The following is a 15226-nucleotide window of genomic DNA, read 5'->3' as shown; positions in this document are numbered from 1 at the left end:
CCAGCTGAGTGGCCTCCAAGCCCTGTTGGTGAGCCAATCAACAAACATGACCAGCGCTGATGAGCACCGAGGAAGGCAGTGCAGGTGCTGGGTCTGGGGTGATAGCAACTGGGAATCGACTTCATTTCGGGATCATCTTGGAGCGTGAGTGCTAGAGAAATGCATCCATACATTCTCCAAAAGACACGTGCAGTGATGTTCAGAGCAGGCCTTTCACGGAGTGCAAAGACTCGCATACTATGTCTAAGAACCCCAGAATGGAACAGTATTCGGGGGTAGAAATGAACAGAGGGCTACTGGCCACAGGGCGGGGGGACACTGAGCAAAGTAACACTGGGCAATCGAGGCCAGCACAGAGTGGGCCTCTGAATGACTCCACCTACAGGAAGATCACATGAAGGTCACAAGGAGCCGCTCTGCAGGGTTGTGGACAAGGCCCTGGTGGGGACTGTAACTGCGGCTCCGTTGCAGGAAGGGATTTAAACCTGGAGAGGTGTCAGGCCTAGAGGTGTCCCTCGGAGCAGCACGTGGGCAGGCTGGTGCACCCAGGGCTCCCACGCCAGCAGAGAGCAGAGGCTCTCAGCAAGCGCCCAGCGCCCCACCCACTCTAGGTGCGCACCGCCTCTGCCTGCGTCCTGTGTTGCCTGGCAACCGGTCTCCCTAGCGACAGGAGACGCTAGCCGCAAAACGCAGAGCCCAGGTCCTGAGCGTGCACGCTCGTGCACGGAAACCCCGGGCCCATGGCTCAAAGACAGCTCGGCACCTCGGGCGCCGAGCGCATGAACCTGGTGGCCCAGGACGAGATCTGGTAAGGGCAGGGTCCTCTACCCCGGGACGGGCCGTCCTCACCTGGCAGCTTCGGTTCCCACCAAGTCCAGAGATGGTGGACCTTTGGGCGCCAGGGGAGTGCTCAGAGGACAGTGGAGCACCCTGAGGAAAGGGGACAATATAGGGACAGAGGGCCACCGCAGGGTTCCCCCCAACTCCTGTCTGCCCACCGTGAAGTGGGAAAGATTTTGGAACAATTGCACAGGTCTGCCTGTTGGAGCCAGTTAGGAAGTGCTATTTTTAAGATTTAGTGATTTTTTTAAAAAGAAACAAAACTGTTAATAATTGTTCAATTAAAAGGAGAATACATAAGCAGTTTATTTCTCAATTTTCCTGTAGTTTTAAGTACTAAGAAATTTTAATTTAAAAACTAGATCCATTTTTCTCTACGATGGATGCCAGCAGAGCCTGCAGTGGGTCCCTCCCTTGGCATTCTGGAGGACTGCCACTGTTACTGCATCTCTTTCAAAGCAGTCCATAGGGGCAGCTGCTGATTTGAATGCAAGGGAGTTTCAGGGTCAGCTCAAGCTTGCTCACCCTTCAACTTCAGCTGCCTACACCCCAGCTCTGTGTTGTCATCCTTTTCCTGAGACACCTGCATAAGTCACTCCATATTTGTGTTTAATTTGGCTGTTTCACTGAAAAAAAAATTATTGAAAACTTTATATCACTTTCACATATGGAAAACCAGCATGGTGATCCCTACCAGAACATTAATTTTTAAAAAAAATCTTTGTTTTCATTCAAGTATCCCCAGCAGGGACTGTCCCTAGGCCTGGAATGCCCTTTCCTTCCTTCACCAGGCAAACTCCTCCTACTCATGGTTCAGTGCCCAAATCAGATGGCCCTCCTCTGTGAACCGGGCCTTATTAAGAGCTTAGACTGTGCTAAGTCCAACATGGCTATTGGTCCAAAATGGAATTAGCTATAAGTGTAAAATACACGACAGATTTCAAAGATTCATGCAAAAACGCTTGGTGATTGTTGCTTTCTTTTCGATATGGCTACACGAAAATTTACCAATTACATATGCAACTCATATTTTTGGCCCCTGTTAGATCTCTGTTAGAAACAGATTCTGCCTTAGATGCTCAGGGCCAAGAGCTTGGTCAGGGCCTCCAAAACCCTTGAGATGGGGGAGAGGTGCAGATATTGATTCCAAAACAGAAGGAACTAAAAATCGAAACAAGTAATGTTTAATTGGGTATCTGCAAAATGTGACACACCAGCTTGCCAACTGCAGCTCAGCTCAGCTCACAGATAGTTACGTAGAAATCATATTCAACATGGCAGGAAAGCAGGCTGGGTTACCTAGTGAGTGAGGCTCCTGGGGTGTGATATTTAAGAAGGGGCTGGGCATCAAGTCAGGCAGGACAGAGCCCCTTCTTAAATCCTGCCCCCTCATGCCAGTCCTTGCCTGGAGGAACAGGGTACTTACAGAATTACTTAATGTATACCCATGACTGTGGGGCACCAGGGCCAGGGGCTATTCAGTCCCCTCTCATGGAGTGGCCCCGTCCTTGTCTGGCACTGCCATCTCCCCCATGCAGCAGCCACAGTGCCTCATTCCCTTCAGCCTGCTCAGCCCTGGGGCCCGGGCTCTCTGGCTCCCAGCTCCATCCCCAGCATAACCACCATCCATTCAGTGCGCACAAAGAATGGGAAGTTTATGCTCTTCTGCAGTCTGTGGCTGGAACTTTTATCAAATATTGCCTGGCACCCAGGAACTCTTTTTTTCAGGAAATACCGTCTGAAGGCTGAGTCCGAAGCACGGAAAAACTGGCCCCAGAACTGGGGGTTTTTAACAACCCCTGTGGAGGAGGTAAGCATCAACCTGGACATCACAGAGTCCATCATTTTGGAGACGGAGTGGTTAGCAAGTGCCAGAATAGGATTAAAGAGTGTGTGGTAGGCAAAGGCCATTAAGCTTGAAAGCAGACATCTCCTTGCCTTCACCAGTGACTGAGCGCCTACTATGTGCCAGGCACGTGCTGAGTACTTCAGCAAAACCTGCTTGTTTAATCTGCACCAGGGCCCTGTGCAGAAAGAGCTGCCACTTTATGTCCTCTGAACAGATCAGGAATTGGTCTCAAAGGACTGCGAAGTCCCACGACTAATAAGGCACATGCCAACAAGAGAAGCTGGTGGGTCTAGCTCCACGGCCGTCTGACCTCACCCTTCCTATCTGTGAAGTGGGTGATTGTGAGGGGCACTGCAAGCCCAGCAGGTGACAAGCAGGAGAAGAGGCCAAACACCATTAATAGGAAGCGGTGGGGACGCTGGCAAAGAGGCAGCCACCGCCAGCCCAGCGAGGGCCAGGCATACATCCACTTATTCAGGACATTCCTTGTTCAAGTATCTGCGTCCAGGGCACGTGACTTACAAAAACACCAGGTAGACACACAAAAGGCTCAGATGGGCTTCCCTGGGCGCCAGCCAGCTTGCCACTTCTCAGAGGACCTCTGGCCCAAACCACGAAGCCACCCTTCTTGGGAGGGACACAGCACCCAAGAGCCACATCACTCAAACACTGTGATTCAAGACAGTGGGTACCATCTACAGCACCCCCCACACTGGCTTTGAAATTATGCCACTCTTAATGAGTTTTTTAAAATTCTTAGAGTTATACAATTTGAAATTTTATGCATAAATGAGGCCTTATTATTATAATATGCATAAAATCAGTCTATGTTAATAGTCCTTATATGTAATTAAATTGGGTTTTCAGAGTTCAAATTGCTTTAACTATTCAGGGGGGGAGGGGGCTCTCCTAGACGGTTTGGGAGGTTGGTCTCGAGACGTTGGCATTCTTTTCCTTTGAGTCCAGAGCCCGTGAGGGTTGCTCCTGTCACTGCACAGGACCTGACCTAGCAGGCTTCCACGATCAGGAGGAGGGGAGCAGTCCTCGAGGTGGCGTGTGCGCTGTCCCCACACGCTGCTCCGGCTGTGTGACTGGGACTGGCTCCACCCAACATCCCGAGCTCACGTCTGTCATCTGTCAAGTGTGATTTCTGGGGGGGAAGGTGGGGGGCCTTAGCCTGAGGCCTCCATCTCTGGATTATCTTTCAGTTGATCGAGGGTGAAGAAGAATCCCGCACCCCAAAGCCCAAAATCCAGCTTCCGGAGCGTTTCCACATCCGGCAAATGACCCCTGTGGAGAAGTACATCAAGGTTTGCAAAGTTGCGCTAAAATTCTCAGTTTCCTAAGTGAAAAATGGCCCTGGCTGAAAGCTGTCACACTCAACTGCCAAAGGCAAACAGAGCGGTGCCCAGCGTGCCAGCTGCCCGGTGCCGGCACCCTGTCCAGCCCAGATGTGGAACCACAGCAGGTGACACATCACTCCTGCCAAAGCAGACACAGAGGCAGGCCAAGGACATGAGGGGTTCCACCCAGAAAACAGGGTAGGGGAGGCTCCAAAATGAGACCCCCAGTCCAAGTCCCATGCCGTTGCTCCCCTCCTGTGTGGTCCTGGGCGCGTCTCTTGGCCTCTCTGTCTCCAGTTCCTCCCCAGCACCACTGTCATGGGCTCAGCTGAGCACCTGCCAGAGCTCAGGGTGGTGTGTGGGAAGGACCTGGCAGGACCCCGAACCTGTAAGGTTGCTAAGTCAGCAATGCCCAGGCACCAGGTGCACGGTGGTGAGCAAGAAGATGAGGGCCAGTCCACAGGCCTAGGTGGGAGCCGACATCAGACACGCAGCCAGCACTGGGGCACTGTGCGGGAAACCCCAGAGGAAGTGACGGGGAGAAGGGCTGGGTGGGGGCAGCCCCCTGCACAGATGCCTGTTCAGCTCAGGACTGGGGGATGGCAAGGGCCAAGCATTCCAGGCAGAGGAACAGTGCGTATCAAGGTCCTGAGGTCAAACAAAGCTTGGCCTGTTTCAGGGGCAGCAAAGGGTGGCCTGTGGCTGGAGACTCATGCACTGGGTGGAGAGCAGGTGGGGACAGAGAGGCTGGACCTGGGAGGCATTGGGTGGAGGGCAGGTGGGGACAGAGAGGCTGGACCTGGGAGGCACTGGGTGGGGGGCAGGTGGGGACAGAGAGGCTGGACCTGGGAGGCAGGGGGAGCTGGGGTTGGAGTCTGGTCTGAATGGAAGCCTCGGGATACAGCCAGCAGGGCCGTGGGATGGTCTGAAGCTTGTTCTGGTCACTGGGGAGAGAATGGACGTAGGATGGAGAGGAGTGACCTCACAGTCCCAGAGAAGAGAGGACATGATGGTGTCCCCCTGTGACCTTACCAGTCAGGACCTGAGCCAGATGCCTCTGGAAATCATCGAGTTTGCGTGTCGGCAGGCTCCCTCTCGCGGGCCTGTCACTGTTCCTGGGCTCTGCCCTCTGTCACTGTGGAGGTGTTCCGTGGATGATGGGGAGAGGGGACAAAACCCATGACCAAGGGGCAGATGGGACCAGATGGAGGGACTCCCTTTTCCTGGCATGTCCTTGGGGTCCGATGGGCACTGGCACGGGTGGACACTCAGGGGCATTCAGTGAGTGTGGACCTGTGCGGAGAAGGAAGAAGGACGGAGGACGGGGAAGGGCGGAAAGGACACCACTGAGATGTGTGCAGGATTCTCCCCAATGATAAGGTAACAGAGTCACTGTTAAAAACTCTTTAGAAATATAAATAACTCCGTCCACACTGTCACCAGGAGCCGACATTGGGGATGCTCCCCCCGAGGCGTTTCCGTGCGCCATGCGCCTGTGAGACCCTCCTACCGCCAGCTCCTGCAGGTCCCACCTCTCTACCCCCCCCCCACCAGAAAAGAACCGTGGCCAGGGCTCCGTTCCCCTCTGCTGTCTCTCAGCCACAGCTGCCCCCGCCAATGCCTTGCCTGTACTTGGGCTGGGCCTTCCCTCTGCCACAAATGTCCCAGTGCCTGCCCAGGGGTGGCAGCTGCCAGCATCACCCCCTCTCAAAGGTCTGAGGGACACAGAACAAGAGCAGAATCCCCTCCTGGAGAGCCTCCTGCCCCACAGCAAGCCAGAGGTCCCAGCCGCACACACCAGGCAGAGCTGGTGGGACTCAGTGCATGGGACAAGGACCCTGAGACAGGTGGCAAGGAAGTGGCCTCGGCTTCACTCTGCACTTGCCCAGCAAAGGGACATGGCTTCCCTCTTCCACCTCCTGTCCCCTTTGGGTGACTAACTTTGCCCAGCAATTCACTGTTAAAGGTGACCTTAATACCCAAAGCCTGTGAGCAGCTCTGGGCGCCACTGTCACCAGTGCTGTGTCCCTACCTGGGTAGACTGCGGAGACAGGCTTGGGCAGCCTCCAGCCCTGCCACCCTGTCACCCAATTCTCTTACACTGGACACCCTTTTCTGCTCCCGTGACTCTTAGAAGCCTGTCCGGGGGTTGCTGCGTCTGGGAACACTCAGTCAAAGCTGCACTGAACACATCCCTTGGGGGCACGGGGTTATGGCCATGGCTGCTACGCCTCGCCCTGAGGCTGGCACGGGCCTGCAGACATGGGGATGTCGGAACACGTGCTGAGCGACTGCAGTTCCACTTTTGGTGATAACTGCATTCTGCTCTCAATCCTGCAGTGCCCTAGTTAGCCACAGTGTCAGTGTCCCTGCCCGTCTAGGGGGTGAAGTGGGACATCGCGGGCTGGTGTTCCCTGCGTCCCTTCTTTGCTCTGGAGAGAGACTGAAGCCCTGGTCTGCTCCTAGGGCCGGGCCGGGTGGGCAGCACTGGCTTGTCTTCCCTACTGAATGGAAGCGTCCACAACTGGCTTGGGGACACTCAGGCCCTCTGGGGGGGGGCGACCCTCCTACCTGTGGCCCTCAGCAGATTAATTTCCCTACTTCTTCTAGAACATGTGTGAAGGGGCTTCCTCCTCAAGTGGCGGCCACCTGGGATGTCACCTCCCCCTTGGTCTGGCTGGAGAATCCCGTTAAAGTGGGCTCAGCCCCGGGCCGGTGAAGCTCTTCTGCGAGGACAAAGGATCCTCCTCTCTGCTTTTGTGCAAATGCGTGTGAAAGCAGAACGAATTAGTTTAAAAGGAGGGAACGTACCCGCACTTTCCCAAAGTTCCAAGTGTTCCCGAGGAATGGATGAAGGAAGCTGTGCTTTTTCATTTCAGATAGAAGCCTGTTTCCTTTTGATTTTTAAATTAATTTCAGTTGCTCTTCATTCCCACAGTTTGGGTAGGAAGATGTATCCATATTGCCATAATGCCACCTGACAATATATCGTCCTATATTTTATAAAGGACAGTGAGGACTATAATATTTGATACTTCTGAACCTTAACATTTTTTGACTCTTTCACTAAATAAAGGTTATTTTACTGGATGTCATGAATTGCATAAATTAAGTATGCAAAGCATTACACGGTGAACAAACGGGTTCGGTGTTCTTTACCTTCAGGAAAGAGGTGAGCCGCGGCTGGGACCAGGGATGTGCTCACGCTCAGGATGTGTTAGGGACGTGGCTTTTGTGTCTGTCTTTTCCATGCCCAGCCTCATGGATGCTGTTACTGGGGACAGACACTTGGCAGACACTGCCCACATGGCTGTGGTCCCAGGTGACTAAGCTGTATTTCCACTCCAGGTCCTTCCGTCCCCCCCAGTCCCACAGACGTCCCAGGGCTTCATCGGCTGGAGGTCGGCGGTGCCAGGCCTGAACAAGAACCTGCAACTTGACTTTGAGATCAGAAGCTGCAAGGGGGTCTACGCCCGAGAGCTGGGCTGGCCTAAGCAAGGCATCTACTGAGCCCCGCAGCCCCTGCCCGCCGAGGCAGTGAACAGGGACCAGCTGGCACCTGGGGCCTGCCCAGGTGAGGAACCCCTACGTCCTGAGCATGGAGCACCCCCGTCTTGCTCCTCAGACATGCAGAGAACACAGAGGCTGCCTTAGATACTCTGGGTTCACTGGTGCCTATTCTGAAACCTTCATGCAGCACCCCTGTTCTTGGCTAATGTAACAAATACGGCAAAATAAATTCCCTTTCTTTTTAGTTGGTATGTTTGTTGAAACTTCAAGAATTTCTAAGTATGTTTTATTAAAAATACAGTGATTTAATTTTAAGGACATTTGTCTTGGCCCTTTAACGTAGCTTCCAACTGCCCCTACCACGATCCCCATTGACGATGGGATTGCCCACCGGGCTTCTGTGGCCAGACCCCAGGCTTGCTTCTCAGGAGGAATACAACACCTTGAGGACTCCGACTCCCCTGGCTGAGGGTATCTGCAATAAGACAAGAGCTTCAAGGGTGGAAAGAAGCACAAGATTCACCACTGAGCCGAGTCCAGAAGACGGGCTGCCCAAGGTGCCAGGGCAACCCCTCCACCAACCCGCCCGGCCTCCTGGTCTCCATATGAGCCCAGGCTGGCCAACAGGCCGCTTCCAACACAGACATCAGCCCCTCTCCATTTCCATCCCTGCCCAGAGCATGGGGGACAGGGCACCCAGGTAGCCAAAGAGGAACAGCCGGCATGTCCTCAGGACTCTTGAACTGGCCCCCAAAGGTGGGAGCAGGGGAGAATGTGGAAGAGCAGCCTGTGAAAGCTGCTCAGGTCCATTTCTGGGGAGCAGTGGGCTGGCGCCCTCTCAGGGCCGGCTGGACAGGGCAGGGGGAGCCACACGCGGTCACCTGCCCTCCACGGAGACTCTTTTCCTCCCAGTGGCCGGCCAGGCCTCGCTGTCAGCAGGAGGATCCTCTCTCTGCATTGGCTGATGGGCTGAGGATGCGTCCGTCTGGGGGAACCCACTTAAAAGGGCGTCCACCACACACCAGCCTGCCTCACTACGCAGGTATGGTGGGCGTGCTGGGGCCAGGGCAAGAATCCGCCCTCCTAGGATCATCGAGGACCTCCCCAGCCCCGAGCACTGGCCTCGGCCCCTCTGACACACTCCTGAAGGAACTCCGTGACCAAATGCTAGGGGCCAGAACCCCTTTTGAACCTGAGCCATCTCCACACACTGTGGGCTCAGAGCCTCCCACGAAGCCCCAGCAGATGAACTACGGAGACACTGCTCCCAGGGGAGCCCCCAGAGCCTGACTGAGCCCCAAGGTTTCTGTTACCATTTAGATGAGGTACCCCCCCAAAAAAAAAAAAAGCTCATGTGTGAGACAATGCCAGAAAGCTTAGAGGGGAAAAGACTGGGTTGTGAGAGGCTTTACCTCATCAGTGGGCTGGTCCACTTGAAGGGATTAACTGGTGGTCACTGTGGGCAGGTGGGCTGTGGCTGGAGGAGGTGGGACCCTGGGTGTATGCCGAGAGGTTTATGTTTTGTCCCCGTATGCTTCCTGTTGCCATGTCCTGAGCTGATTTCCTCCACCTCAGCCTCCTGCCATGACATTCTGTCTCACCTTGGGCCCAGAGCAATGGACTTGGCCGTCTATGGACTCAAACCTCCAAAACCGTAAACCCCAAGCAAACTTTCCTCCCTCTGTGTTGTTCTTGTCAGGTCTTTTGGTCACAGCAAGGTAAAAGCTGACGCATCCTTAGCTCTCACCCCTTCAGAGCCAGCTTCTTAGAGCTGAGGGCAGAACCACAAAGCCTTCTCCCCAGCCTCCTGGGAGGCTCTCTGCCTCCCCACACCCCCTCTCCCAGGCTCAGAAAAGCTGGTGCCTGAGAGCGCAGCCCTTCGAGAGTCCCGTCGTCACCTCTAAGTGTGGGGCCCAGGCTCACTGCCTGCTTGCATGGGCTGGCCACCCAAAAATGTCATGGCTCTTTAGGTCTCAGAAAAGGGGAAACAAGGTAATACAGGTTGAACTGGGTCCCCCCAAAAGAGGTCGAAGTCCTGAACTCTAGATCCTGTGAATGTGACCTTATCTAGAAATAAGGCCACCGCAGATGTGACTAGTTAAATCAAGATGAGGTCATCCTGGGCTCTGGCGGTCCTCCTGAGACACTGTGTACAGTATGACAGAAATCTACAAGACGGACAACAGCCTCTCGGCCTTGACATGGGGCCTGGGCAGGCAGCACATGGGCACACTTTGCCTCCTCCTCCTCCCCCTACCTGGCCATTCTTCCTGGACAGCGGCGTGAGGCCAGATGACGTGGCCCACTCAACCCCAGGGTTGTTCCTGGTCCCCCAGGTATTTGAGCCGACACAGGCTAAACGAGCAGTCGCTCAGTCAAGTCCCCGCGCTCCACCTAATGTTGACGCCTCGGTCATCCGTCATCGCCACAGGCAAGGCACCTGCCCGTGAAGAGACATGTGCCCCTTCTTGAGATCAGATGTCCCCTCCAAAGCCGAGCAGCATGGCTGACCTCCATCTGGGCCTGAGGAGGCAGGCACCCATGGTCACCCTGCATGAGGGGCCTGTGGAGGGGAGGGACCACCAATAGCCAGTGTGTGTGTTAGTTCTAACTCCTAACCACAAAGCACATCTGGGAGTGGCCTTCCATGCTGTCTGCTCCTGGATCCGCCCTGCCCCAGACCTGGATAGGGGCAGGTCTACTTGGACTCTGCTGAACGAGGCAGAGTAACCCTGCTTCTGACCCTAACTGACAGGTTAGAGCCCTGAGTTCTAGGGAGAGAGTCCATCACTGCAAGGACACAGGACCTTCAGAGAGACCAGACAGACGTCCCAGTGGTGGAGGTCCTCGGGCAGAGGCCGTGTGGGTGGTCCCACTCACAGCCTCCTGGCTTTCAGGGCCTCCTATGAACACAGCCTCAAGGGACTGAAGACCCCCCTGCATCTGAACAGTCAGTGCACACATACAACTCAGCACCCAGGAAGTTCTCTGAGGCTCTTCTTGCTGCCCTTGACGGTGAATGGCGCTCACTCCAACTCCATGGACACAGGCTCAAGCTCTCGTAAACCCTTCTACCTACACAATCATGGATTCTTTTTCACCATTTCACTCCTGTCAATACACAGACCAACAGCCGCCAACATCTGGGAAACCTGGTTGGTGGGGTTTTTATTTTCACTTAATCACCCACCAACCACATATGTGCTTTTATTTAAAGAAATAAAACGAGGCCCCTTTTTTTGAAGGGAGCAGATTTCACTGCCATCCCTGATCCTACCCAGGCTCCCCTCCCCCTGGGCTCCCAGGCTGACCTCTCTGCATTAAGCAATTTGCCCTGCACTCCTGGGCTCCTAATGGCACCCAAACAACCAGTCAATGGCCCAGCTGAGAATCGAGTGGACAACGCTCAAGGATTCAATTACCCTGGACGCTTTCTAACTTGACATTTAATCTATGGAAATCAACCTCTTTGTGGATGTCCAAATGGGCCCATAAATGTCACCACACACCGTAAAATACCACAGCATTTCCAAGGTCAAGACACGGCTGGTGAACCTCTGTACACCATCCCAACATTCATCACAGTCCCGAACCGCCAGGCAGGCCTCGGTCTCAATGAACCATTTCCAAAATGATGCAAAACGACTGGGTCCGGGACTCAGAGCGGATTCTGCCACAAGTACACTTCAGTCCAAGACGAATTAGGAACTCCTTTGTTCAAGTTAGAAGAAATGACATGATGGAAGAAAAAATTGGGAAACAAGACTCTTGGTCTAGCCCTCTGAAACAGAGCCCAGGACAAATGTCCCCATGGCCAGTCCCCAAGGACTCCAGGCTTCAAGTGGCCAATGCCTGGGACCAGACTGGGAATTTAGAGCTCCGTGTATTTTAGAGCGAGCAGGCACTGTGTGTTACATAACCCCTCCAGCAAGCCTAGGCAGCCCCACAAAATTAAACCCATTAATTTTTTTAGAATAGAACTTATGAGTATCCACACTAACTGGAATAAAGACCGTAAGGAGCCACAGATCAGTTTGATTCATGTTTTGTCACCCAGTGAACGTTAGCGTTAAACTAAAGATGATCTCAGGGTTTGGGGTCCATTTTGGAGTTTGGAACTGATAAAGAGATTTTGAAAATAAAATGTCCCTATCACAGAAAATACTGTAAGGATGACTCTTTGGGATCTGCCCAGAGTCATGAACTTACAGAAGGACTCTCTTGGTTGGAAAAGAAAAAGTAAGCCAACCCAAGCACAAAAGGGACACATTGATTTATGCAACTGGAGAGCTCAACCATGAGCGAGGCTCCAGGCCCAGCTCCTGCAGGGACCCCAACAGCAGCAGCAGGACCAGGATCTTTCTGCTTCGATTTCTTCAGGTTGATCTATGTGATGGCTTTCAATGACAAGGAACACGCTCACGGTTAACAGGAAGGAGGTGTCTTCCTAAGCGAGGTCCGGAGGTGGGCCAAGCGCCAGGGTTAGTCCTTCCTTAGCTGTCTCCGTGTCAGTTTCTCCCAAGGCTAATTTCCTCATGGCTGCAGATGGGTGCCACCAGCCCCAAGGGCCACATGCTTTCTTGCTGCTTTTGGGAGTAGGAAAAGGAAGTGTCTTCCACGCACATCTGGCAAAGCTGCTTGCCCCAGCCTCCCCCTTCCTTGACTCTAACAGCTCCTCCTTCCCCTGTCCCACCCTCCTCCCACTGTGCTCCCCTCCTTCCCATCCCAACTCCTCTTCCCCTGCCCCTCCCCTCCTCCCCTGGCCCCTCACCCCTCACCCCTCCTCCCCTTCTTCCTCCTGGTCTTCCCCACCTGCTGGCCCTCTAGCTGACTCTGGTAAAACCACTCACCAGGTTGAGTGCCCCAGGGGCGTTAGTGAGGTCCACTGGTCTAAGAGGACCTAAGGCTCAGTCCAACAGCCCACCAGTAACAACATCCCGCCGACAACCGTGAAGGAGGCAGGAAGCTGATCCTTCCAGGCAAATCTTGACATCCCCCTGCCTGGGAAAGACCTTGACCCAGGGGACCCCACTCAACCACACCTGGACTCCTGCACCACAGAAGCTGGGTGATAGTGGTGTCATTTTAAGCAACTAAGATTTGGGGCAATTTATTATGCTTCTATATGTCACAAGTACCAGCTGGTTCCAAATATCAACCCCCCACCACTGTGATTTTCAGGAGAGCATTTCCAAGAATTTCTGAAGAGGGGCTGGGATGTGGCTCAAGCGGTAGCGCGCTCGCCTAGCATGCGTGCGGCCCGGGTTCGATCCTCAGCACCACATACCAACAAAGATGTTGTGTCCACCGAGAATTAAGAAAAAATAAATAAATGTTAAAATTCTCTCTCTCTCTCTGTCCCCCTCTCTCACTCTCTCTTTAAAAAAAAAAAAAAAAAAAAAAAGAATTTCTGAAGAGTGCTGAAGAGTTCTGGGGTGCACCCCCCGCCCCCCCCTCCCTGCAGCAGGAGAGGACCTGAGACTCCCACCAGCAGCCTCATCCTGACGTCACAGAAGCCAATCAGCTTCCCAGATGCTCCTCCCTTTAAGTTTAGGGGCACAGCCAGGAAAATAATTCACAGACTCTTTAGGCCCAAAGGACCCCTTAAAACCTGTTTTCAGAGGGCTGCCGAGACTAGAAAAGTTCCCTGCAAAGAGGCACCGCACAGAGGGGCAGCGCTCAGAGCGTGCTCAGGAGCCAGGTGGCCGCACCTGCGCGGGCCCCTGCACACTGTGCTGCTGTGGGCAGCTGGCTGGACTTCTCTGACGTCTGCCCTCCTGGGCTGGGAAACAGACAACACTCAGTCTCCAGAATGGCATTAGGATTATGAGGATTGGGATAGAAAAGGGCTTAGCAGAGAGCAGACGCCTCAGAAAACGTGTACAAAAGACGTTAGTTCCATCCCTAGCAGGAAAGGCAGGTTTGGGGGAACATGAAGATACAATGAGAGGCTGGTGACAGAGTGACAGTTGGCACGCCTGGCCTGGTGTTGTTCGTGAGGATGGAAACCATCCTCCTTCTGGGGTCCGCTGGCCTCAGGCTTTCCAGTTAAGATCTGACCCAGCCACGGCTATTAAGTGATCCAGCCAGCCTCCGGGGAAAGCTGGGGGTTCCTTCAGAGATCCCCAGCATGAGCTTCCCCATAGCCACGTGAATCAGAAAACAAACTTCACTCTGTTTCTGGGGCCTTGCTGGCCAACCTCAGAATGGAGCGCAGCATGATCCCAGTCTTCACCCTCACTGTGCTCAGTGGCATTCCGCGGAGGCCACCTTGATTCCAGGAGCCACTCACGTGGCTGATGAGCTGTGTTCCGCAGGGGTGCACCGTGATTCGGATGAGATGAAATTCCAATGTCAACAGTTGGCTAAGCCACAGACTCAGAATCCCAGGCATGGGAGAGAGCTGCTTGTTCCCCCGAGAAATTAGAAACGAGCGTAACAAGCGCGGCCTGCGTGCTTGGGCAGGAGCATCATCGATTGATTTCCGGTGCAGGAAGCTCCTTTTTAATTAGGAAATAAATCTTGCTTCCAGATGTTTGACTGTAACATTCCTATGAGGATTCACAGGGTTCACTGATGCAGGAGCAAAAGGGCCAAGGGAACAGGGCTGGCCCCACTAGAGGCCTGACTGGCAGAGCCCTGGGAAGGACTGCGTGGCTGGGCTGGGCCGGGGCTGGTGTCCCCCAAAGGAAAAGGTAAAGCCACTGTGCAGACTGGGTAAAGCAATGGCTCACCCTTGTTGACCCCTACCAGGTGCCCATATAGTCGAGTCTGACCCAAGGGTTTGATGTGTGCCTGCCTTGCGGTTAGGCCTCACGCCTCTCTCTCCCACTCCACCCCACACCTAGGGAGGAAATAAGAAAGCCAGGGTGCTCTCTTCTTTGGCACCACTGGGAAGTTCAACCCATGTGTGGGAACCCTGCCTCTAGCCCCACTCTATGGCCCCATTAAAAACCCCACTCCAGTCTCCTTGCCTGCCCAGTCCTCCTCACACCCATGGAAGGCCACTCTGCCCAGGAAGGCTCAAGGCACAGGTAACTGTCTCTCCCACATTTGCTCGTTTGTATAGCACCACCCACCTCTGTCCAGTGCCCTCTGTCCAGTCTCTGCAGTTGGCTGGCTCGTCCCACAGCTGGACACAGCACTAAGAGCCTTTCTCCTCCACGGCAGCCCTTATCCAAGTGCAGAGAGAGCCTGCGTGAGGTGAGGGACTTGCCCAACATCACACTGCAGCAGAGCAGATCTCAAATCCTGCTCTTGGTGGCTCCAGGGATGCACAAAACCAGGATGTGAGCATGAACCTAAGAGCCAGCCATGAACCCAACAGTGCTGAACCCTGCGCCCAGGCACATCTGCTGGCGAGCAGCCCCCAGCGGCCTCAGGCACTCCTGCAGGTCCCACAGGAGTGCCTAGAATTCTGAAATACACCGCTGGCCAGGGATCCCGCACGCTCCTCCCCAGATGCTGACTAAGGGGAGACACCACTACCATGATCCTGGTGTTTGTGACCTCCAGATGGGGCACCCTGGTTTACCTCTCCAGGTGGGCCAGGGCAATCACGTGAGCCCTTCAAAGTGGAAAGTTTGCTCTGGCTGGTGGCAGGATGGATGTCAGAGAGACTGAGGCACAAGAAGGATCTGATGGGCTGCCGATGTTTTGAAGACGAAGACAGAAGAGATGGCAC

The 15226-nt window shown here is 54.2% G+C and overlaps 1 protein-coding gene across 1 annotated transcript; it reads left to right on the top strand.

Moving 5' to 3' along the window:
- Window positions 1-665: 665 nt before the first annotated feature.
- Window positions 666-7851, top strand: Cimip1 (ciliary microtubule inner protein 1). Its single transcript, XM_005327080.3, has 4 exons — window positions 666-808; window positions 2569-2650; window positions 3898-3999; window positions 7381-7851. Exons 1-4 carry the CDS (start codon window positions 741-743, stop codon window positions 7540-7542), a joined length of 414 nt encoding a protein of 137 aa, XP_005327137.1. The 5' UTR covers window positions 666-740; the 3' UTR covers window positions 7543-7851.
- The last annotated feature ends 7375 nt before the right edge of the window (window positions 7852-15226 follow it).

This window comes from Ictidomys tridecemlineatus, chromosome 5 (genome assembly GCF_052094955.1).
Source record: "Ictidomys tridecemlineatus isolate mIctTri1 chromosome 5, mIctTri1.hap1, whole genome shotgun sequence".
NCBI lineage: Eukaryota > Metazoa > Chordata > Mammalia > Rodentia > Sciuridae > Ictidomys > Ictidomys tridecemlineatus.
This window is presented reverse-complemented; position numbering and strand designations above follow the sequence as displayed.

Excerpts from the sequence above, each read along its gene's own strand:
- Cimip1 (XM_005327080.3), top strand. The coding sequence starts at position 741 with ATGGCTCAAAGACAGCTCGGCACCTCGGGCGCCGAGCGCATGAACCTG. Across the intron at positions 809-2,568 it reads GTGGCCCAGGACGAGATCTG|GAAATACCGTCTGAAGGCTG; the intron begins GTAAGGGCAGGG and ends TCTTTTTTTCAG. Across the intron at positions 4,000-7,380 it reads CTGTGGAGAAGTACATCAAG|GTCCTTCCGTCCCCCCCAGT; the intron begins GTTTGCAAAGTT and ends TTTCCACTCCAG.